The sequence below is a fragment of the Amblyomma mixtum genome, chromosome 3, assembly GCF_055824585.1.
Source record: "Amblyomma mixtum isolate Tamu chromosome 3, ASM5582458v1, whole genome shotgun sequence".
NCBI lineage: Eukaryota > Metazoa > Arthropoda > Arachnida > Ixodida > Ixodidae > Amblyomma > Amblyomma mixtum.
Window position 1 is genome coordinate 174,995,250 of NC_143014.1, and position 22,471 is coordinate 175,017,720.

General features: G+C 49.1%; 1 protein-coding gene across 3 annotated transcripts in view; it reads left to right on the top strand.

Annotated features, from left to right (window-relative positions):
• The window catches only part of slo (calcium-activated potassium channel slo), a 159,252-nt gene extending 142,314 nt beyond the window's left edge, over positions 1 to 16,938 (top strand). For all 3 annotated transcript variants that reach the window (XM_089581987.1, XM_089581985.1, XM_089581986.1), the window contains 8 exons: positions 2,408 to 2,576; positions 3,964 to 4,188; positions 4,330 to 4,513; positions 5,480 to 5,581; positions 5,714 to 5,844; positions 6,351 to 6,545; positions 10,082 to 10,249; positions 11,220 to 16,938. In XM_089581987.1, coding sequence (XP_089438113.1) covers positions 2,408 to 2,576; positions 3,964 to 4,188; positions 4,330 to 4,513; positions 5,480 to 5,581; positions 5,714 to 5,844; positions 6,351 to 6,545; positions 10,082 to 10,249; positions 11,220 to 11,300 — 1,255 coding nt within the window. In that variant the 3' untranslated portion in view covers positions 11,301 to 16,938. The remainder of the gene's footprint in view (positions 1 to 2,407; positions 2,577 to 3,963; positions 4,189 to 4,329; positions 4,514 to 5,479; positions 5,582 to 5,713; positions 5,845 to 6,350; positions 6,546 to 10,081; positions 10,250 to 11,219) is intronic.
• The last annotated feature ends 5,533 nt before the right edge of the window (positions 16,939 to 22,471 follow it).

A 22,471-nucleotide genomic window follows, 5' to 3' on the forward strand; every position in this document is an offset into this window, starting at 1 on the left:
TATTGGGCTAAACTGCAATAATGTTTTTTTTCGTAATTTTTAATATAGAAAAAGTGGTACCTCTTTTTCGCCGAGTGCGCGAGATTTCCGATTCATGAGGCACAGGCTAGAAGGGTATCGCCGAAAAATGTGGAAATCAGAGGTTATCCCTGGATATGCAATATGGAGACCATGGCTGGGAGCAGCTGCATTTCTCGCAGTCATAAGCTGCTAATTAGGTGCGTCAGGTACGATCTTATTCTCCTCAGAACGGGCAAGCGCCGCGTTGCTGTGGAGTTGTGATCTCTGCAGTACCAAGAAGCTTAAGTATCGTCGTCGGCGTTATTTATATTCAAATTTCTGCTGGCGTTGTGTTGTGTTTTTTTTTTTTTACAAATTTAGACGCAATGAATGAACACCTCCGAAAAATGTCAGAGCTATGAGCTTTCATTAATTTCCTTGATTTCATGTAATGGATGATTTTTCGGTGCCATAAAAAAAGATATAAATCGAACTTACCAACTCTCGATTTTAACGTGCACACTAGGGCCGCATTTTTTGACGGTTTTATTTCCTCCTGTTCATTATCTTTGCCCTCCATCGCTGAGCGATACCGCTTGTGACGTATAAGAGCTGAGCGCAGCCAGCTTGCAATGTTTATCGCCGTTCATCGTATTGCAGGAGGCGCCCTTAAATGCCAAAAGGTCGGAGGATAAGTCGGAAGATGGCTCCTTACAAAACTGTCAAAAATACCCTTTGTTTCTCGACTCACAAAAAAAATCTGTCCGGCTTATTAGCCTTGACAAAAAAACACAGAGCTGTAGCGCCAGAGACCTTGCAGATTACCTGAAACTCATTAGCATGACATAAGGAGGGCAGGTAATATAGCTGTCCCTTCCTAAAAGTTCGCTTTCACTTGTTGTTTCAAGTCTCCGATGTAGAGCATTACCACTAGGTGGCAATTTCTCCTCGTCTGAGTGCAAAATCCTTCCACTTATGAGAACGCTCCGCTGTTTCGATCGTACAGAAGACTTACTGAAAGAAGCGAAAGATTTTTCAAAGTAGTGACAAGTATTTTCCATTCTAGGCCTGCATTTAGTGAACCCTGGTGAAAGCATCGTAACGTCACTGTAAAAAAGAGATTTGTGTTAAAGTTGCAATAAAAATGCTATGTTCCGCGAACAATTAAAATCTCATTGGTCCGCTGAAGACTTTGAATGAAACGATCTCCGCTGTACACGTATATTTTTTTTTTTACTTTGACTTGTATACTGCACATTGAAATTATAAAGATGCGTTATTTCTGGACACAACAACAGTTTTCACTTTGCTCAACAGGGCGGATTTCTCTTCCCATCAACCGAAATTACTTTTTAGCTTGACCTTTGCCGTTGCATGGGTTCAGAGCAGACCTTATCTGCCGTATAACCCAGCAGCAACGTTCCTTGTCGTGTTTGTCGGTCGGCATCAATACCTGCCTCAATAGCAGCGAATATTTAGCGTCCACTGAGGCGTCTAAACTTATTCAAAAGGGTGCCTCGTAGGCGGTAATGCGAAGCTTACCCTAGCCATCTCTTCAGCACATACGCGCACTGAAAAAGCATTCCTCCTTCCTGTTCGCCTTTAAGCAGTAAAAATATTCGTGCGGTTGGTTGAATGCCACAGAGGAAATTTTATTACTGCCGACAAAACGACGCGTACAAGAAGCGACTCGCCATTTGTGCTAGTCAGCTCTTTCGTTGCCTCCAACGTTGCGACCTAAAGGGAACGTTCCTGTCGCTCTGTATGCGCCTCTATGGGTGTGTAATGTAGGCGAGCCCTGTATGCAGCGGCTGCACGCCAGTAGCTCTAGATAGACATCCTAGTTCGTTACCGCGTTCGCTGTGGCTACTTATCAGCTGTTCGCATGCTCGTATGTGTAAGTGCGCGCGTGTAGTTACTAACGAGCGTGCAATCCTTACGCAAGCTACCTCGCCCGCCTCTCTCTTTTCTGCTTCAGTTGTGTTTGCGTTTTTATTTCCCTTTTCCTACCACGTCTTTGCCTTTTCTCGTCAATTGCCCCTTGTTGTTCTGAATACCTTGTCTATAGTCGATACATTACTGTTGAAGAAGCCTGTTTTTTTTTTTTTGTCTTCCCTGTCACTCTGTTTCGCGAACATATGTTTTAAGTCTATCGTAAATATGATTGCTATTGGTGACACTTGTGTAAAAGAACTGCGAAGCTACGCTTCAGATAAGTGCATTGCGTATCTCGTAGAGAAATGTGGAGACGTGCCCTAAATGACGTGCAGTCTTTCCATCACTGTCCTTGTTGCTACTGGCTCTCTTTCCCCTTGGGGCCCGCGCCCTGCGGAGGAGCGCGCCCGAGCTGTCTGCAGCGGGCCCCTTCTCCCGGGCGCCGCCTCCCCCCTTCTCTCCCGCCACGCAGGCCCACGAGCCGGGGAACCAATGGCACCGGGAACTCGCAGAACGAGAAGCCCTTTCCAGTGGGCTTGTCTGACGATCAGGCGAAAGATTTCGAGAAGACCGAGATGAAGTACGACTCCACTGGAATGTTCCACTGGTGCTCGGCGCGCCCCATCGAGGACTGCATACTGGTGCGTCATGCCCGTCTCCCCTACCTCTCTTTCATCACTTATATATAAAAAAAAAAAATCTATGCCGACAATCTAGTCGGTCTTTGGAATCGTGGCAAGGCGCCTTTTTCGTTTTCATTTTTCAGCTGCGCCTTTTGCGTGCCCAGTGACGTGCGTGAGCGACCTTTGCGCGGTCGTATACTGCCCATTTTTTGTTGTCTACACAAAAAGAGAGGAAAAAGTAATCTTGTCGCGCTTTGCCGGCGTAGGTACGGGAATTGCCCAGCATAATCATTTATTTACGCTTCAGAGCCGCGAAACAGGCAATCTGAATGGGAAATGGTGACGGGGAGGGGTGTGCAGTGCACAAGCAGGAACGTCAATCCAGGACAAAGGAACGAGAAAACGCGACTTTCATGAGCGTGGAAGCGCATAAACAAATTGCAGCACTTCGAAAGAATGCAGCGAGCAGTTCTTTAAGCCAGTAAAGAAGGAACTAAATGTAAAAAAAAAGTAGATAAGAGCTTTTCGGTCGCACATGTCAAATCGGAAATCGGTTGTGTCCCATAAAAACGGTCGTCGACCATACAGAAAAGGCTGATGGATCTGTTTTAGGCTGGCCAGCAGGCTCTTGAGGTATTGCTTAATTCCGATCGGTCTGCACTAATTCATAATGACGAATAGATGAAGCCCGACTTGCTGGTAACAAGAACACATTGTAAGCGTTTGGTGAGGGTGTCTTGTGAAACCAGGCTCGCAGTTGGGCGAATTGGCCTAGCTTAATATAAGAAACCAAAGTGCAGTGTAGACAAAACCACTCGGCTCGCTCGCTGTCAAGGTCATTTTTCCTGCGTTATTCTTACTCGTGTCTGCACGCCTACGGTGTTTCGCGTCCACGATGGGCTTGGCGCACGCGTTCAGTGAACAGGAGACGTGGAATTGCCGGTAAGCAGCAGCACTTGCAGTGTCAGCCAGCTTAGACACATGCTTCACGCATGCGCACAGCGCTCACGCGTGTCATGCAAGCGCGCCAATTTCTTCGCCATGCCGAGGTCGCTTATCGTAGTATCACGGCCAGTCAATATATGGTAGTCTACCGGCGGGGGGATTTCATGCGGAATAGTCATATCTGAAACCGTTATAAATAGATCTAGCAGATAATGCCCTTGCCTTCTTTCGATGAGTCTCGGCACGATTAGCGCAGTGAGAAGGCGTCAAATGTCCCTCCTTCCGAATGGAGGCGACTCTTTGCGCGATGAGGCACTTCTCGTCCATTTAGAACAACACGAGAGCTTTCCGCCCTGAGTTATGTCCGGCATAATGTGCACCTCTTGCATCCAGTTGATTTTATTAGAGATGGCTATGCCTGGGACTGATGTCTTTTGTACTTCTCTCCTTTTGCTTTCAGGATCGAAATCAGGCGGCAATGACTGTGCTCAACGGCCATGTGGTTGTGTGTTTGTTTGCTGATCCCGATTCTCCACTAATAGGGTTGCGTAACTTAGTAATGCCACTTCGTGCCAGCAACTTTCACTACCACGAACTCAAGCATGTTGTCATTGTCGGCAATGTGGACTACCTGAGAAGGGAGTGGAAGATGCTTCAGAACCTGCCGAAAATATCTGTCCTTAACGTACGTTGCCTTCGGTTCCTCCGCGCTCCTTGTCGTCTTGTTTCTTTTACTTTTCCGCTGCTACAGTCTTGAAATTGTCGTGTTCTCCCTGCAAATATAGCCTTTTGTCCATTTCAAACGAGTACGGTTTACTACTTGCAGGGCTCCCCCTTGAGTCGAGCGGACTTGCGAGCGGTGAACATCAACCTTTGCGACATGTGTGTGATATTATCTGCAAAGATCCCCAGCAGCGATGATCCCACGCTGGCTGACAAGGAGGCTATCCTAGCCTCGCTCAACATCAAGGCTATGACCTTTGATGATACCATAGGTGTCCTTACTCACAGTAAGTTGTTGGGCTCCACTTCGTACTTCTGCCTGTGTCCGCAGTGGGCTGTACGGCAACAGCATAAGACTTGCCGTTTCGTAGTTCAAATCAGTTGCGAGCAAGCATTCGTTGCTTGCATACGAAGGTCGATTGCAGAGATTTATTTATTTTATTATTATTTTTTGCGAGGCAAAGCTAGACGAGCGCCTCGGCTCCGCTATTCTTTTAAGGTCGTGCTATATGTCCTGCTGCGCGCCATGCAAAGCCAGTGGCAGTGCCAGGGACCCACACGTGTTCCTGCTTTCCTAGGCGATAAAAAAGAACTTTTAATAAATCATATGCGCTGTCTCCTTTATTTAAGTTTTGTCGGCACGTGTGGTGCTACTGGGGTGAATTCTCATTTCCAGTACCACTGATTGAAAGTCCTGACCAGCCCAAGACAGACTCGCGAGTCATGGGTCGGACAGAAAGATTGCAGTGCTGACAAAAGAATGGGGGGAAGCAAGAGAAAAATTAGCGAAATATGCTACACACGAGCACCGGGAGTTCTGTACAGGCAATAACTGCGCCCCCCCCCCCCCCCCCCTCTTTAAGACATATTGCATTAAAGAACTGTCATTTATAATGGAATCATACCATCGGCCACTGAGTAATTTTGCTGTACACTTTATCCGTACGGCATTTCTGAGAAATCGAAGGCGAAACCACCGCACGACGCGAAATAGTGGGGTGCGCTTTCAGGCGGGTTTCTGCAATGAAGCCCTTGCTCTTGTGTTCTAAACAGTGCTCAAGTAAACATGCCGTGTCAGTCAGCACAGCCATATCGGATCCCAATCAACTGTAAACACCAAGACGTGACGCAGTAATTAGTATAAATGGTTGAAGGTTGGAACACTGATACTAAATAAAATTTACGCAGAAGCGCATAAATTGGGGCACCCGACATAAATGTAAGCATTTCATTCTTCTTTCCACTCCTTCTAGATCCCAATGGTGCTGAGGGATTCTCCCCACTGGGTAGTCCCATTGTGATGCAACGACGAGGCTCTGTGTATGGTGCCAATGTGCCTCTAATCACCGAGCTCGGTAAGTCAAGTCCGGCTTTGAGGCTCCGTTTTTGCTTTTTTATTGAGTTCACCGTTTACTTCTCCTTTTACCTTACCAAGTCGCACTCTGTACACCGCCTGTAACATGCTTCGTCCGTTTTCCTTCACGCAGTGAATGACACAAATGTACAGTTTCTGGACCAGGACGACGATGATGATCCAGACACAGAGCTCTACCTAACGCAACCCTTTGCCTGCGGTACCGCTTTTGCTGTTAGCGTGCTCGACTCGTTAATGAGCACTGTGAGTATTACTCCCCATCATTAGCAGCGCACTTGAGCCCTCAGTCTGACAGACACCGAGTCGTAATCTTTCCCCGCCGAGAATTCCCAAGGCCACTGGTTGCGCATACTCCTCGTGCGCAGTAAAGCTTTGTCAGGCTGTGGCCAATGAACGTAAAATGTAAATGTGCTGTTCATGCGACGGCTGTGGAGTAATTTTAGGGAATCTGCAGCGTCTGAAACACCAATGTCAGAAATAATGAGCACAAGCTGTTTTGCACTCCGTAATGAAGAAGAGAAACATGGTTTCATGTCCTGCGCAGCTTATTTCGCATCATCTGCTCTGTGCCGACAACCGTCGAGTGTGCGCTTGGAAAGGGGAGGTGGTGACTGTTTGCTTCGCAACGCTTCCTCCGCCTCCCCTCCCAGCCAAACAAATAAACAGTGAAAACAAAACAATGCGCAAGAACGCTGCCGGAAGAGTGCTCGTGATGCTTCTCTGTCCCTTCTTCCCGCCCCGTGCGACAGACGTACTTCAACGCGAATGCACTGACGTTGATCCGGTCACTGATTACGGGTGGCGCAACCCCTGAGCTGGAGTTGATCCTGGCCGAGGGAGCGGGCCTTCGCGGAGGCTACAGTACGCCGGAGTCCCTGGCCAACAGGGACCGGTGCAGAGTCGGGCAAATCTCCCTCTACGATGGACCCCTGGCTCAGTTTGGGGTGAGTGCCGCCGCCTCCCACTGACCTCGGGCGAGTGGCGCCTGCCGCTTAAGCCCCGTGAGCGGCTGGTTGCAGCTACGCTTACTTGCCGGCAAGCGAATTAGGCGCAGTTGACCGTATTATTTGCGCTGCCGGGCGCTTTTAGCTGTGGAAGAGACTCCTTCCGGCGACCCTCTGTACTGTCCATGCGGTCCCTGTTCTCTCTCAGTTCTCACCAATGAAAATGCCGTGTCTATAGCTGCATGTTCAGCCGCTTTTTGTGAGCCCGTTTGCGAAACGAAAGCCCTGCAGGCTGGCGAGAACGTATTCCTTTAGTACCTGGTCTGACGCTCAATAGATTTCTTTCAGATGTTTGCACAGCGCCTTGCTGTATGAAGAAACAGCTCATGTTAGAGGGAGAGTCTAATGTCGGAGACGAGTATAAAAAATTGGCATATTGTGGTAGATCTCACCCTATGATGCCTATAATGAGCGAAGAACTCGCAGCTTAGGCAGGAATTTATATTTTAAATTGGCAAATAAAGTCCGGTCTGAGCGGATGGTAGCGCCACGCTGTGTTCTCTCGTTATGGCCATATCTTACACCGTGGTTACGGGCTAACATAGCAGACGCCTGGAGTGCATATAGCGCATTTGATGACTGCCCCAGCGTCATACAGACAGTTATTTTCGTTCATATCAACTTAATACAGCCTGTTTAAATAAAAAGCAGCTTATTTTTACTGTTAACCGTGCTGGATCCTCTGGAAATATTTTAGAAAAAGAAATCGCTCCACCGACGCCGCCGCTATACTTGCAGCCCGGCTGCCGGCTAAGGCAGTGGTTGCTGGTATCTGTGATAGACATCACCCGTTTTATTATTTTATTGCTTTTTAGAGCCACCGAAGTGTTCCCAATCATTCAGCTATTTTTGAATAATGGAATTGAGTGGGCGAGTTGGTTTTCCATCTTGACAGTGAAAGCGCTCAAAAGGACAAGGACGACAGAAAAGGAAAGACATACAAAGCGCTTTGTATGTCTTTCCTTTTCTGTCGTCCTTGTCCTTTTGAGCGCTTTCACTGTCAAGATGGTTCAGCTATTTTTGGCGACAAAAAAAAAAGAGAGGACTCCAGAAGAAGAAAAAAAAAACTCCGATGAGCTTGACTGGTTTCTGGTCCCTATGTGAAAAGGCACAGTTGTAGTTTTAATAAAATCTATGCGTCTTGGTTAATATCCCGCTCATTATTGCCACCGCTCGTAGCGTAGGCGGCGCGGCAGTCGTCTTGTACAGAGAGTTGCATAGAGCTACTAGACTGACTATAATCGTGTCTCCGATGTCAGGGATTTCAGACGCCGCCTACCTTTGAGTAAACGAGACTACCATATGGAAAAATTGGGCTTTAAATTATTCTGCTGTGTTACTCAGGGCTACAGCCGGGTATTCGTTTATATGGGCAAGGATCTTTCGATTGACGCAAAAACAAATATAGTCGATAAAAATGTTATTAGTCTGCCCCTTTAAGCCGTGTTCAGTACAGCCTGTATAATGCCTACTCGGTGCTGTACGGCGTTCATTTTTCGTAAATGAAAAGTACTGTTATCGCATAAGCAGTTACAGAATAAGAGAAAACGTTCTTAATAACTCTTCGCGACATTTTTTTCCCCCTACGCATTAGCATTAAACATTAAGGGCCTCCAGCGTCTTAATGTTTTTTTTCTTGAAAATAGAGATGGCGAGCCGTTTGCTAGGCTTTCTAGGGGTGAACATTTATTTGTGAACATTTATTTGAACAAATGTTCACCCGGATTAAACCTAACAAATGGCTCGCCACTATCGCATGAGTTTGCGAAATTATAACGCATATTGTGCCTACAAATGCGCTCTTCTATGCGACATTTCTGCGCGAACACATTACGCACCCGAATTGCTAACGCCCGAGTGGAATCACCGAACCACGTTTTGTTCGCTTTTGTGCGTGACTTGCAACTGATTACGAGTCGAAGATAATTAAAGCGCGTGTTCCCACGGCAGAGGATTTTTAGATAACTTAACTGGCTCATTTTGGTTTCACCAGGGTCTTCCTAACTTTTTTTTGTGTGTGTTGAAGTTAGTTAATTTGGGGGCTTATCGTTCCACGCTATCAAGTACCTAACAACTACAATGTGTTGTTTTTCTTTTAGGATTTTCGGCGCGTAAGTAAACGAGTACCTATTCTGGGTTTTCTTTCGCACCATGACTGCAATCAGCACTCGTAGACTGCTTTGGCATATCGTTTCCAGCACGCTGATAGTAAACAACTCAGCGATCTCAACATTATTCCACAAATTGCATGCAAGCATCCAGATAGCAAAAATCAAAATTTGGCGCAATGGCTAAGCATGCATCCCCCCTCCCCCCCCCCCCCCTACCCCGAAGAAGAAAAAAAACAATATGGAGCCATTCATTGCTAACTTTTCGTCGCTAGCGAACTCCCCGCCTTTCGCTTTTGCATCGCTGTGGCTTTTATGGCGCAGTGCTTGCCCTTAAAATAGGCGAAACAGACATTTTTCTAGCTTGCATGCCTTCACTCTTCGGTTAAGGTAGATCCCGCGCGTTGAAGGCAAATGACCGGTGCGTTACAGTCTCGTTATCCTTCGTTTTATTTTTTTTTTTCTCTCGCTCATTGACAGCTGGGCATTATGTGAGCTTCTGATTTTGCGTCACAGAATGACAGTAGTGGCTTTCGCGATGCCTTTGGCACGGTGCAGCAGTGCGTGGAAACGCTACCAAGTTGCATAATTTCCTTTTTTTATTGTCAACAAATCGCGCGTAGTTCGTAGGTGCAGCATCGTTATCGCGCACTTCGTATTCAATAACTCTATCTCAAAATTCGCTCAGTTGTATTGCGTAAAGGCTACTCGTTTCTGCCTTTGTCGTGTCTTTCAATGAGTTAAGTGTATCGGACAGGCAGGAAACTAAATGCTTCGGGAATTAGAATGGGGCTTCTGGGGCTCAGGATCTGCCTAGAATGGAACTTTGAAACGATGTGCTCGCCTGGTATGAGGACGGAGCAATGTGTTCCATTTCTTTAGGCGTTATGATAGCATACAGGCAGGCAACTTAGTTCGGTTCAGAATTTAATTGGCGCACGACAAGCTAACGCCGACTACAGATTATTAAGAGTGCTGCTCAGCACGTCAGTGCGCGTTGTACACTACAGGACTGACTTAGCAGCTGCAGCTTAGGATACGCTTGTTATCTGGGCCAGGGCAGGAAAATGATTTCACAGATTGACCTTCGCCTCTGCGGTGCGTGTGGCACAGAAGTATGTCTAAAATAGGTAATATTAGGCTGTGATGGTGGCTCGACACCAGCGCCAACCAATACCACAGCCACACTTGTATTTTTTGGCATATGACGGGTTGGGGCGAGGGGAATTTTCGCGAAGCTCTGAGAAACCGTCATTCGCCTTCTCCGTAGTCTGGGGTCCACTGGCGACGTGTAGCTGGGTTGCGTGCATGCACGACGAGGCGGCCGCTCCTGCTCTGACGTAGCGCTGGCTCGGCTGTGCGTCGCAGGAGGGCGGCAAGTATGGCGACCTCTTCGTAGCAGCCCTTCGGAGCTACGGCATGCTCTGCGTGGGCCTGTACAGGTTTCGAGACACGAGCTCCTCGGGCGAGGCGTCCTCGAAACGGTATGTCATCACCAACCCGCCGGCAGACTTCACCCTGCTGCCGACGGACATGGTGAGTATACGGCCCCTCTCTGCGCCACTGGCCGGGGGGCTTCCGCTGTGCCGCTCAGAGCCCTTCTTGGCGCATATTTTAGTGCCGAACAACTTTGGCGTCGCGTCTCGAGAAAATATACGCACTATCGTGCTTACCTTCTCGCAATGAGTATTTACTTCCAACCGCCCCCCCCCCCCCCCCCCCCCCCCCCCCGGACAACTGACTGGCAGCGGCAGCCCTCCAGCCTTGCTTTTATTATTCTGTTCACCGCTTGGATTTCCGTGAAACTGTTCTTATGGGATTGCTTTCTGTTGCATGTCGTCAAATCTCGACGTTCGCGTAACGCCCATGCTATTCGCTGCATAGGTTCTGCTTTGTCCTACGATGCCTCCAACGCAGCTCGGATGATATATCGCGCCGCCGCGAGGGTTAGCTAGCGGCGGCAGCTGCGAATGCGAGTGCCGCCTGGCACCTCCGAACACCTCGGCGCCGAAGCTAAAGGGCGCTCTTGACCGTTCGTGCTTGGCGCGCGAGCACCGGCAACAAATGAGACAACGGCCAAGAGTGACTTTATGGAGTTTTGAATTGAATTCAAATTTTCCAAAATTTAATTTTTGAAATCTTATGAAAAAAGAAAAAGTTGTGCAAAGTCCCAGCTTTTTAATCTTAAAGTCGTTCCAGAACAGAATGAGCCGAAAGATGAATGTGGTAACCCGGCTATGTGCAGCCTCTCCGGTGTTCGTGTGCTCAGGGACTGAGGGCAAAGCAGCGATAAATACGCCAGGGCATGCACAAACCGTACTCAAGAAGGCATGCACAAACCGTTGTTCGTTGTGAATGCGTGAATGCACCGGGTTTGATTAACTGGTCGCGGCTCATTAGGAGTCGGGGCAAAATGAAACTCTGTGACGACCCCAACGGCTCGGAGTCGACCAAGGAGTGAATGACGGCCCGTTTCGCCCTGAACTGAGCACCCTTTGCCTTTCAGGTGTTCGTCCTGCTGCAGTTCGACCCTGGGCTGGAGTACAAGCCCAACCGGGCCGAGGAGCCAAAGGACGACAACTCTTGACTCCTGCTGTGTAGCGCTTTGACTGACGGGCCTTATTCCTTCATCTAAAACAGACAACACTCCACCCTACTGCTTGCCTCCCACGGTGTGGACGCAGTTGGGACAAACAGAATCCGACACCGTACACCCAAATTGCACACGACAGCGAACGCCACGCACATATCCTAGAGGAGCACTCTGACCCACTGCAAAGTCGCTGCAGAGGCTTCTGCTGAACTGGGGGCTTTTCTTGGCTGTTTTTTCTCATTGAGACCCCGGACGACATACAGAAGTGGCCTTGTAGCTTAGTTTGGCATTACACTGTGGGGACACTTCTTTCGGTTCCTTTATTTCGAGGTGTCGACTTTGGAACAACGAAAATCCTAGGCAGCGCACTAGCCCTGTGGATGAGCTGTAGGCGATCCCCTTCGGGCAGCGCCCGGAGAAAGGCCGCCCCGTTTCCGAACTCTGCAGGCGTTTTCCCGACAGTACCAGAAACAAAGGACCTTACACGATGACATGCAAAGCTCGAGCCCACTGCTTCCTTGTCAGTCGTCGCCAGCAGCACAAGGAGACAGGTATCTTCAAAGTATCTTCTAGGAGCCTAGGGGGCATCTTGCGCAATTCGCCGGTTCAGGAAGAGGACACGTTCTACGCAGCATGTGGTGTCGACATCGTTGGCGGTGCCAGGCAACGCGCACACATACACACACACACACGAACATGCACACAGGAGGAAAAACACAAGGGTCGTCTGTTGAGGTCGCTACACGGTTAACGAATGCATTGGAAATGCCTGAAAACGTGCAAAGTGCAACGCTGCTCTCGCAGCACATATGAAACCAGAGGTCCGGCTTCGGACGAACGTCTCGTTTCAGAACTCGCTCTGCATGTCTCTTCCTCTGTCCTTCTCTGTTCCCGACTCTCTGCAATACAACAAGTGTTTCTTTGTGTTTAAAGCTTGTACATTTGACATACGTCCTGAATGCGACCGTGGCGTCGCGCTCTTTGTACGAAAGGGTTCATATTTTATGTACGAGTCAAAGATTGTTGAAAATCTGTTTAGTTGCATTGTTTCCAAGCGGAAGCACGTGGTGTACAGTAGTGTTGTAAAGTGAGCAAGTTAAATGCCGAACACTATGAAGAAAGCTTAACACTGTGTAACATACCTTTTCTTTGTGTATAGAAGTGTACATAAGCACGCCGGCGCCTGGCCTGCGTGCATTCGGCGCGGAGCGAGAGGAGGCGCACTCGGTGTCCGTTCTTCTCCATGGAGCCTTACATTTTTCAACTTTCGGTTTTGCGTTTTCGCATCAATGTTAGCTCAAGGTCACACCGACGAGATCACGTGCTACTGTGTAGTTAACAACGCAGTGCTCCACTCAGCAAGCCCCCCCACCCCCTCCCCCCCTTCTGCGGCGCCGCCGCTGACGCGTGAACAGGGCGCCGCGCGGCGGCGGCCAACGACCAACTGAATGTACAACAAGCGTAGATACTCGCCGGCTCCACTGTCGGCCGACTCGCAAGCACTTTCTTCTTCTTCGGTCAATGCACGGCTTCGCTGGCCACCGCCACGACCGTCCCCCGTCGCGACTCTCTCTCGATTTGGGTAATACTATATATACATATATATATAATATATATATAATGTTGCGTACGGTTCCCCGGATGATCTGCATTTCCGCTTGAAAATAAAAGCCTGTACGCTGAGAAGAAGAAAAAAAAAACGAAAATGAAAAAAAAAAATTCTGCTGACGTTTCACGCCGAGCTTATATGGCTGGGTTGTCTCCATTATTTCCTTCTTCCGCCTGCTGTGAAGAGGCGTACCGGGGAACGCGTGAGGCGCACATCGTTTCCCACCGCGCGTAGCTGCGTAGGGCACTGCGAAGCGCAGCGCTGAGCAAGAGAATTGTCTCTCGAGGTTAAACACAGACTCTAGACAATCCATGCATGTTGTGATTTTTCATTGAACGAACTATGTTGCAACTCTTTTTTATTCTCATTACACACGAGGGGCTCTCTTTATCCTGTCGCGTGGACGCCCCCAGCGCGAGCCGTTCGGAACTTTTGTGACGCGAGGGAGGAGCCGCGCCGGCTTCTCGCCGACAGTGTGTTGAAATCTTGAGCAGTAAGGGTCGCTTTCTCTCTCTCTCGCTATACATACATATATATATATATATACATACATATATTTAATTTGTGTGCTTTGTGTCATTATTGCGCTGTGTTAAAGCCGCCCTCATTTATTTTTTTTTTCTTATTCCACTACTTGGGCTAACCAATTTCACCTGCGTGTGCATGCTCACTGTTGGCTAATTTTGCGGACGGAAATTTTGCTTGCGAAAACTGAGCCAGTGGTCCTCTGTTGTTACTACTTTTGTTTTTGTTTTCTTGTGTGTGCACTCGGCGTTGGTGGCCTATCTGCTGCTGCATGTAAGCTAAAAAAGGGACTGTCGACCTACTACCACTCGCATTTCATTTGTTTTGAGAAATCTGACTACGCGATTGCCTGTCGTGTGTGTTGCTTACATTGCAGCGTTGCTTTGTCGTTATGTGCTGTGACGCAACGAGCTTGAAAGTCAAGTATGCCAGCGTTTAAACAGTTACGTAGCTCAGCGAATCGTGTGCGAGCCGCGGCCTTCCTGGCCACTTGATGAAAATATCGAAGTGGCATCGATAAAAAAAAACGCGTCATTGGACGTTCGTTTGTTTAATGGTAATTGTTGATTAGATAAGGGTCGAGAAAAGTAGGAAAACTTGGGTTATCCGTAATGCGCTCATTCGTTAGAGGTTAGAGGGTTAGAGCGGCGCCGTGCGATGCCACTGCACTCTGTGTTACGTTTCTTCTGTGGCTGAGAGGTTCTCCACGCCGGCAGATCAACGAATATTCACCGCATGGCCCGCAAACGTGAGGGTCGACCTTGGTCAGCAAAGTCTGCTCCCTGATGTATTCAAAATGCGCGCGCTCCGTGTCGGGTAATTGTTCGGATGTGCGAGTCACCGCTGTAGAAAGGAAGCACGAGAAGTCTTATCAGTGAAAATAGGCACTCAGCTGTAACGGGCAACGCACTTGCGCATCCACGGGCACTCGGGACGCACGGTTTTTCTGCACGTGTTAAGGTGGGCGCTTTGAGAGAAAAAAAAAGAAAGTCAAAAACAGCGGGGCAGCGTACAGATATACATATTCTCGTGGCCTCCGAGAGCCGCGCGGTGCAAGAGAGAGGCAGCGAAGGTTCTCGGGCAGCTTTTCGTCGACGCTTTTTCGCTTTCGTACCCGACCGTTTAGTCCGAAAAAAAAAAAAAAAAACGTGTCTCGGACGCTCTGGAATTTAATTTCGCGTAGGGAATGCAACGATATCTTGAGCCAGGAAAAACAAACGGACGACAAACGTATTGGCTCATATTCGCCACGTTCGATGCCCGTGTGCACCGTATATATACGCTGCTGTCGTGCTAGCTGTACACACTGACTTGACGCCGCATTTGCTACGTGGAGCTCGCAGCGGGTGAGCGCAGCTGAGGCAGGCCCGCGGCCACCGAGTGTATGATGTACCTCCACCGAGCTTACTTGTCATGGCGGTGTCCACGCCGGTCGCCAGCCAACCGTCGATTGTTCTTTCTCGGATGCTTCTATTGTCGCGGTTACGAACAACACGTTAGTCTGTGAAATCATCGTTGCTGTCGCGTCGGACACGTGCGCGTAGCACGCGTTGTATATTACAGAGGGCTGTCATCGTCTGGCTAATAATTACTGGGCATCGATTATTGCGGTAACGAAGTGCAGCGACAGAGACCACCAATGGTGCGTGCCTGCTGCCTGACACCAGCGGGCGCCGTGCGCAGACTACTAGACGTTTCCTTTGGTTGACTGTGTTTCGGCTTCCGTGCCGGCGCGCTTCGCACAGGCGCGTAGGCGGCGGGGCGGAGCGACTGGTCAAAATGTGGTCGGGAGTACTTAATTCTGTTCGTTATATATATATATATACACATATCTTATTTTTTTCTTTGGTCGTAGGGTTCTCACTTTGCCGATGTTTTTTCAGAGGCCGACGAATAGTGCCCGCTTAAATTTTTCTCCCCCTAAAACTGCAAGGCCCAAAATGTTAGCTCGATTACTCATCTTGTAAATGTTTCTCCCACGAGCATAATAAACATCTGCATTTAAATGTTTGTGAGTCACAATCCTTTTTTTTTTTCGTTGTTGTTCGTTGATTGTTTGCCTGTTGTGTGCCGCTGCGGCTGTAGCATGCTGCCTCGCCTTCGTTTAGACGAGTTGTGGTGTGTCGGTGTGAATGTTTCCCATTGCCCTCTCTCTCTATCTCACCTCGCCAGCGGGTCTGCGTAGTCTTTCTCGTTAACCCGTTCTACCCGGGGCCCGCTCCGTGTAGCCCTCGTTCGCTGCTGCAGACCTGCAGCCCCCAAATGTGTACATATGCATACCGAGAACGGTGGCCTGAAAACTGCTTTGTGACTGTGACGCACTTGAGAAAACTAAAGAGAAAAGAAAGAAAGAAAAACGAAGGAAAAAATCCTTCGTTGTGAAATCTCTCTCCTTTTCCTCGACGTTTCCCTTATTTTCTTTTTGTAAGTAGCAGACATGCCCCCTTCCCCTTTGAGATGCGAAGCACATAAGCTGTCTTCACCTGACTGGGCAGCAAACGCATTTTCATGTATTTATAACCTATCGTGGCATTGGGACCTTTCTTCGGTTATTTTTATCTTTTTTTTTTACGAGAACGGGAGAAAAGAGCGAGAGAGATTTCACAGCGCGCAACCCTGGTTGTGCTTCTGTCCAGCACCACCAAACAACACCCAGCACAGGAGCAGAAACAGGGCGCCGCCTTCTTGCCCGGCAGTAAGCTGAGCCTCCCAATTCGAACCAATTCGAACGTTAAAGAAGCCCCAGGTTGAGCGAATTGATTCGAAACCTTGCACTGCGGCGTGCTGCAGAGCTCAGGTGTAGCCTTGGGGCACGTAAAAGTCCGCCGGTTAAAAATCATACCCGATCGGCACTCGCAGATGGCGTGGAGAGTGCGTCACAGAGCCAACGGTACACCGTAGTTCACTGTGCGATGCTGCATTGACGATGCATGTGATAAGTGCATAAACATGAAAGGAAGTATTTTCCCATGTTTGTGTACTAGCTGGTGTGTTGTGCATTTGTTTGAGTTTTTTCCCCTCTCTTTCACTGCGTTAAAGCCCATACCACACAGGCTTGACTTGAGTTCTCAACACCAGCAATTGGGAACTTAGGTCAGCCTCGCACATTAAGACACCGGCCCAGTCAGGTGAAGAACACGTTGTGCACGCAATGGCCTCGAATTTGTTCAGCCTCATGTCTGCCACTTACACTTTGCCACACATCTTTCTTGGTGTCCTCCGCCTCTGTTTCCGTTATTTTGTTTCTTCTTCCTGTAAAGTACACACGCGCGATAGCAACGTCTTTCCTGTGATTATTCTTTCACACTCTATCACTCTGCATCTTTCCTTTCATGTGCTGTCTGCGTCTCTCTATCTCTATCTCTCTCTTTCTCTCTCTATCTCTCTTGCATTGGATGTACGCCCATAGTACACTTGCAGCCTCATGCCGTTTTTGTTGCTCCTTCACTGTACTTGTCTTAAGTTGTACTTGCAATAAATGTTGGTTTACCGTCGTCATTTTGCATGATTGTACAGCATTATGCTTTATTTCTGTGCGTGTCTGTGTGCCTTTGTTGGAAGCAACAGATTAGAGCTTGCTTCACACCTGGACCGGCACTTCCCGCCGCGTGTGCGCGCGCGATGCAAGAGTCTGTCGAGGCGACCACCGCGGAGCCCGACACAGCCGGTGCCGACGGCCGGCCGCGGCTCGGGTCCCCTAATTTCTTTTTTCCGCCCGCTGCGCTCGCTGACAGTTTCAGCCGTTGTCTCTCGCACGTGCGCCCCAGCTTCTTTCACAGTCCGCGCCTTTCTCCCCTCTCGGCGCTGCTCGGGTTTCTGGTTGGCGTACTCTGAAATTACAGGCAGTTATTAACGGAGCAGCTTTCCCTACATTCGGGCAAATCATTTTCTCCCTCTCTTCTCGCGTGTCTTAGCTGCCCTGATAAGCGCTATATTTAATTAGCCTCCGAGCCGCTCTGTTCTTGTCCGTGCTCTTCGCTTCAGCTCAGCTTAGCTTCTGCTGGTGTTTCGGTGGCTGTAAAAAAAAAATCGTTTTGTGGTTTGCCTTGGAGGCTTGCTTGCGCGTTGCCCTGAAAGAGCTCGCACGGCTACGACGCTTTAGGTGAATGGGCTCTTTTATCCTCTGCACTGTCTGTTCACAAAAGACTGCGTCATGTTTACGGTGGAGGAAGAGTGAGAAAGCTAAACATGCCGAAAACGCCTCCGTCAGCAACTCTCCGTCTGGAATCCTTTGTATTTAAGCGTTACTTTCTCTACGCGAATTCTGCTTTATTTATTTTTAAAAAAATGTGACGCTTAGGGTGCTCAGTTTCAGCGAAGCGAAAAGAAAAAAGGCACACAAAAGGAAGCGCCCAATGGAAGGGATGCTTAAAAAGAATCCCTGATGAGAATAAAGGACAATCTGCTGTTCTCTGTGGGAGCACGCGGTGCCAGCGGTAGGTCCTTGTTAGAGGCCCTCAACGTCGTGTAAAGGCATCTGTTCAGCCCCGCTGATATGCGCATCTAATGCTCGCTCCTGTTTAAATTGACTCGACGCCAAGCGTAGCTGTTGTGGAAGTAGGTATCGATGGTGCGGTGTTACGCAAGCCGCATATCCGCGTCAGCCCTATACTACGATCGGTGTCGTTCCGCTGCTAAGCTTTGCTCTTGCACCTCAGGCAGGTACGTTCAATGAGCCGGACGATTTACTCGTGACATTCTGCACACGGCCCTGTAAACCACTTGTTTGTTCTGGCGACGGCGCGAAGAAAGGCCCCACCCTCGCTTCACGCGGAGATCGAGTTCGTTTCGAAAGACTCGCGCACTACGGGTCGGCGACCTCAAACTCTAGCATTAGACTAGAGGGGGCGCTTTTCCCTGCTTTCTTGCCCTCCGCTAGGTTAGGGCGCATTGGCGGTGCAGCGCGTCCTGAGAGGAGCTGGTCCCAGGCTTGATGGGGCACCGTGGCTTGCAGCTGTGATGTCTGTGCTGGTGTGTGTGTCGTGTCGTAGTCACTGTCGCACCAGGCGTGTCGTGTACTGCTTTGCACGATATGCACAATCCACAACAACGGGCCTGGTGAATCAATTCAGTCAAACGGGGCCTCGCAACTCTGGAAGTGACACGGGGACAAAACTTCTTCCTGCGAACTTCACATTCGCTACGGCTGGGCCAAAGCATCTAATCAAAGTATTAGCATCTACAAAGTCCAAAGACATGCACTGTTTTCTTTTTTTTTTTTTCATGGAGCGGTACTTCGCACCAGCTAAAAGTGGTACAGCTGTGTATACAGCGTTGGGGACTTGCGTTTGGTGCGCGCGCACCGATGCTGGTCATCGTCATATCACCTTGCGCAAGAGCAGAGGCTCTGCACGTCGGCTCCTTTGCAGTGGCAAGGTCACGTGTCGTCGCGTGTTACGGTGCCCAAGCCGCTTCGTTTCGTTGCACGTCGCGCTCTTGAAAGAGCCGATGTACTGTCGACCGAGTTCGCACAGGTAAGTAAAGAACAAAGTGTTACAAATTAGTTATAACGTCACTGTGTACACTCTATTACTTTAGTTTTCATTCAGTCTTGTTGACAGCAAACCGCAAATAATATGCGGGGCAGACTTTCTGCCGTCACGAATGGGACACTTCCTTCAAAGGCGGAGCGATCAGCGGAGTAGGAGCTGAGCCACATCGCCATATAAAAACGTGCTAGTACCGTTCGCAAACAGTGAGGAAATTTCGGTTCTGCATGACGCAAACAGGTGTAAGAGTCAAACATGACTGTATAAGTTCAGAGTTTTACTTGCTGGTGCCATACCATGTTGAGAAAACAGTGCAGAGATATGGCGTATGAGCCTGTTGGGACTTGTGTTATGTAGACCCGTCGCTATAATGTTCTCTTAACATACTTCGATAGCACAAAATATTTTCGCGCGAGCATTTAGATTGGGGGTGTCAAACTCTGAAACTCAGCAACTCAAGATAGGCGTCTGGAATTTATGCCAGTGGTTTCATCCTGCACTCGGGGCGGGGGATTAGGCGACTGACACGAGTTCCGGCTACAGAAAAATTGTCAGTGGTCTTTAGAAGTTGCGTCTCGTTACCCAAGCTCCTGCTACTTTGGCGGCTACCATGGAGGAAGGAAAACTAAGGAGAGGCCCTTCGTATTCCCAACGCATTGACAAGAATGTGGCGGAAGTGACGTCAAAATTTAGGCTTAAAAAGTCGGGCCACTAGCAACGTTGTCGTTGTTGCTAAGAAAACTCGGGCCACTAGCAACGGCGTACGGCGTCGTTAGCGTCGTTGTTGCTAGGGGCCCGAGTGTTTCTCGGTGGCGGTGGACGGGCTTTCGGCACGGTGTGTTCGGCCTTGCGTGTTAAAGTCTATATGCCTGGCGTCGTGACGTTACGCACGCATCTAAGATTGCTTTTAAATGCAGCAAATAACCGCTCATTTGATATTTTGTTCGCCAAACTTGGTGTCGTTACGCGGAGCGATCGATGCATTGAAATGAATCTCGCGAAAAGGTGGCACTCCGGAACCGCGCTTCGACACGCGAAAAAGCGTTGATTGTTTTGACCAGCGAACTTTCGCACCTCACCAAGCAGCACAGAAACATGAAGCCGCTCTCGGCGATGCTGAGCTGCGTTTCGAAGGCCACACGGCGGGTGTAGCCCGAGGAGGATGGTGAGTGAGCTATAAGCTGCGCGCAATGTCAAGCGGCGCTCAATGTCGTCTTTCTTCGCCTGGCGTCGGAAAAGGTTCACCGCACCTGTGCGCCGGTCTGTGTCCAGGTGCGTGTTTACGGGGAGGGAGGTGTAGGAGTGTAGCGGCGAGCGGCGCGGTTTTTTTTATACCTTTCTTTTACGAAGCGCTTGCGAGCCGCGCGCGATCCCTGCCCCGTAGCTGGGTGGAGAAGCAAGATAGTGAGGAAAGCCGAGCCAACTTCCGGTTGCGGGGCGGCTTCACAAAAAGTGACGTCAGGGCCTCTCCTGAGTTCTTTCCTTCCTCCATGGCGGCTACCCACCGTGCCTGCTCCACTCCTACCATTATGGTTGATCGGCCAAAGCAATGCCGGCTGCTTCTCGCCGCTCAGATGGCGACAAACTACAGCCAAAGCGACAAAGTGGTACGCGGGAGGGACAAAATCACTAACTTTGTAACAGTCGCCGCCAGTTCCCTGCAGTTTTGCTTGTCTGATGGCGTATTACAATCGCCGATCGGGAGCAACTCTTCTTGGTCCGCCAAACCGAGGAGCATGTTTCAATGGGCGCTTTAAATTCAGATTAGATTATGAGTTATGATTGAGCGGCGATGGTATAGAGGCCGTAGACTCCCTAAACGTCTTGCTCCTTCGCGAATTCGGAGAGCTGCTCCAGATCGCCGACTGGAACACGCCATAAGCCGCCTCAGTTCGTAACGAAATAACCCCCCCCCCCCCCCTCCCTGAAGAAGGGAAAGTAAATTTATGTTCTGAACTCAACCGCGTGAATGTTACTTTCTATAGTCAGTTAAAACTTCAGAATAAGTCCCATCTTTTCACGGTCCTCTGGGCTGTCCAACAGCCTATAGTAGGATACAACTTAAATAGGCAGCAGTTGGTAACAATGGGTCATGATCCGCGGCGTCTTGCGTTACTCCGCTGACCAGTAATCACAGTAAACCAAATCGGCTTTTTAACGTTTGACTGCGTTATACGCGCAAGAGGCATCAAAAGTTTTGAGCCTATGATTTCGTCTGGTGGTTACCGTCTTGTTAAGTTAACAAGGAACGCTTCAACTACGGACTACTTTTTGTTGCGGAAGAATTCCCGGCGGCGGTCCTGAATGTGGGCTATAGTGAACTAGAATACTTTCTAGTGGCGCGACCGGCGGCTGCTGGGGCCAGCTCGGGTGAAGCGAATTGACACTGACGGCCGGCAGGGGCGCTGCAGCGCCTTTTCCTAGCCTCCGGCGCGCGCGTTGGCAGGACATGGCAATGCGGTGTGTGGTTTAGCTCGCTTTGCGCGCGCGCTGTTACGCAGATAATTTCACTTCAGCGTTCGTATCTTGCTGCTAAGTAGTGATAGCAGTGAGCAGGAACTTTGTTGCACCAATGACATGAAATTTGGCGAAGCTCTGGCGATAAGAAGAACTGATTCCCACTGTTTTGCGCCAGGTTGCCGCACCGGCTATCCTGGCGCGCCAAAAGCATCGTTGTTTGCCGCACCAATATATGTCGGATAGCTTCGGTTGAGTATCATTGCATTGGGTAAATTTAAGTCTTAATTAGCTGCCAATAAAAAGTTACTTGTGATTCGATATTGAACTTCATGCTGCAGTTTCAAGACATATATCGATGGATAGCTTATTTCGAGTACGATTGAAGTGCGCTAATTGCAGGTCCTAATTAAGTTCCGTTAGATAATTATGACTAAAACAAATTCGCGATACAGCAGCAACTAATATCGTTTAAAAGGTCTCAACGAGTAGAATCCAAAAACAAATGAAAACCACGCAAAACCGAGCTATCGCTCATCTATCTCGGTTGAACCATGATTAAACCACTGCCACTTTGTTGTTTAGCTAAATCTGGTATTAACGTAACACTTTGAATGGTTCTTAGCTGTACATGCATCTCATTGTAAGATTGCTCTTGCAGGACCATTCATTCATGGTGTTATTCAAGTCATGACATCACGCTTTCCAGCTGAAGCATTTGCCTCCTCTGCATGAGCCGAGAAGTTGAATTCTTTTCTGTCGTTTCTGTCAGAGTGGGAACGCCACACAAATGGGCAGCGAGGCTTTCTAAGTCATTCCGCAGTAACTGGACTGCGTGTAACACTATGCAGTACCTTATCGCTGTTGAAGTAGTCAAGTAATGACAAGCAGGGTGAGCCAAGTCCCCGTGGAACATCTTTTTGGCATCGTCAGGCAGTCATCAGGATGCAGTACTCATCCTACACTTCAGCAATTCATTGCTCTTGCGCACTCTGTGTCAAGAGGAAACTGCGAGCCCGCTGTTCTAAGTTCACTCTTGAATGCAGATGCTGGTGAGCAGGACACTTGCTCTGGGAGGGAGAAAC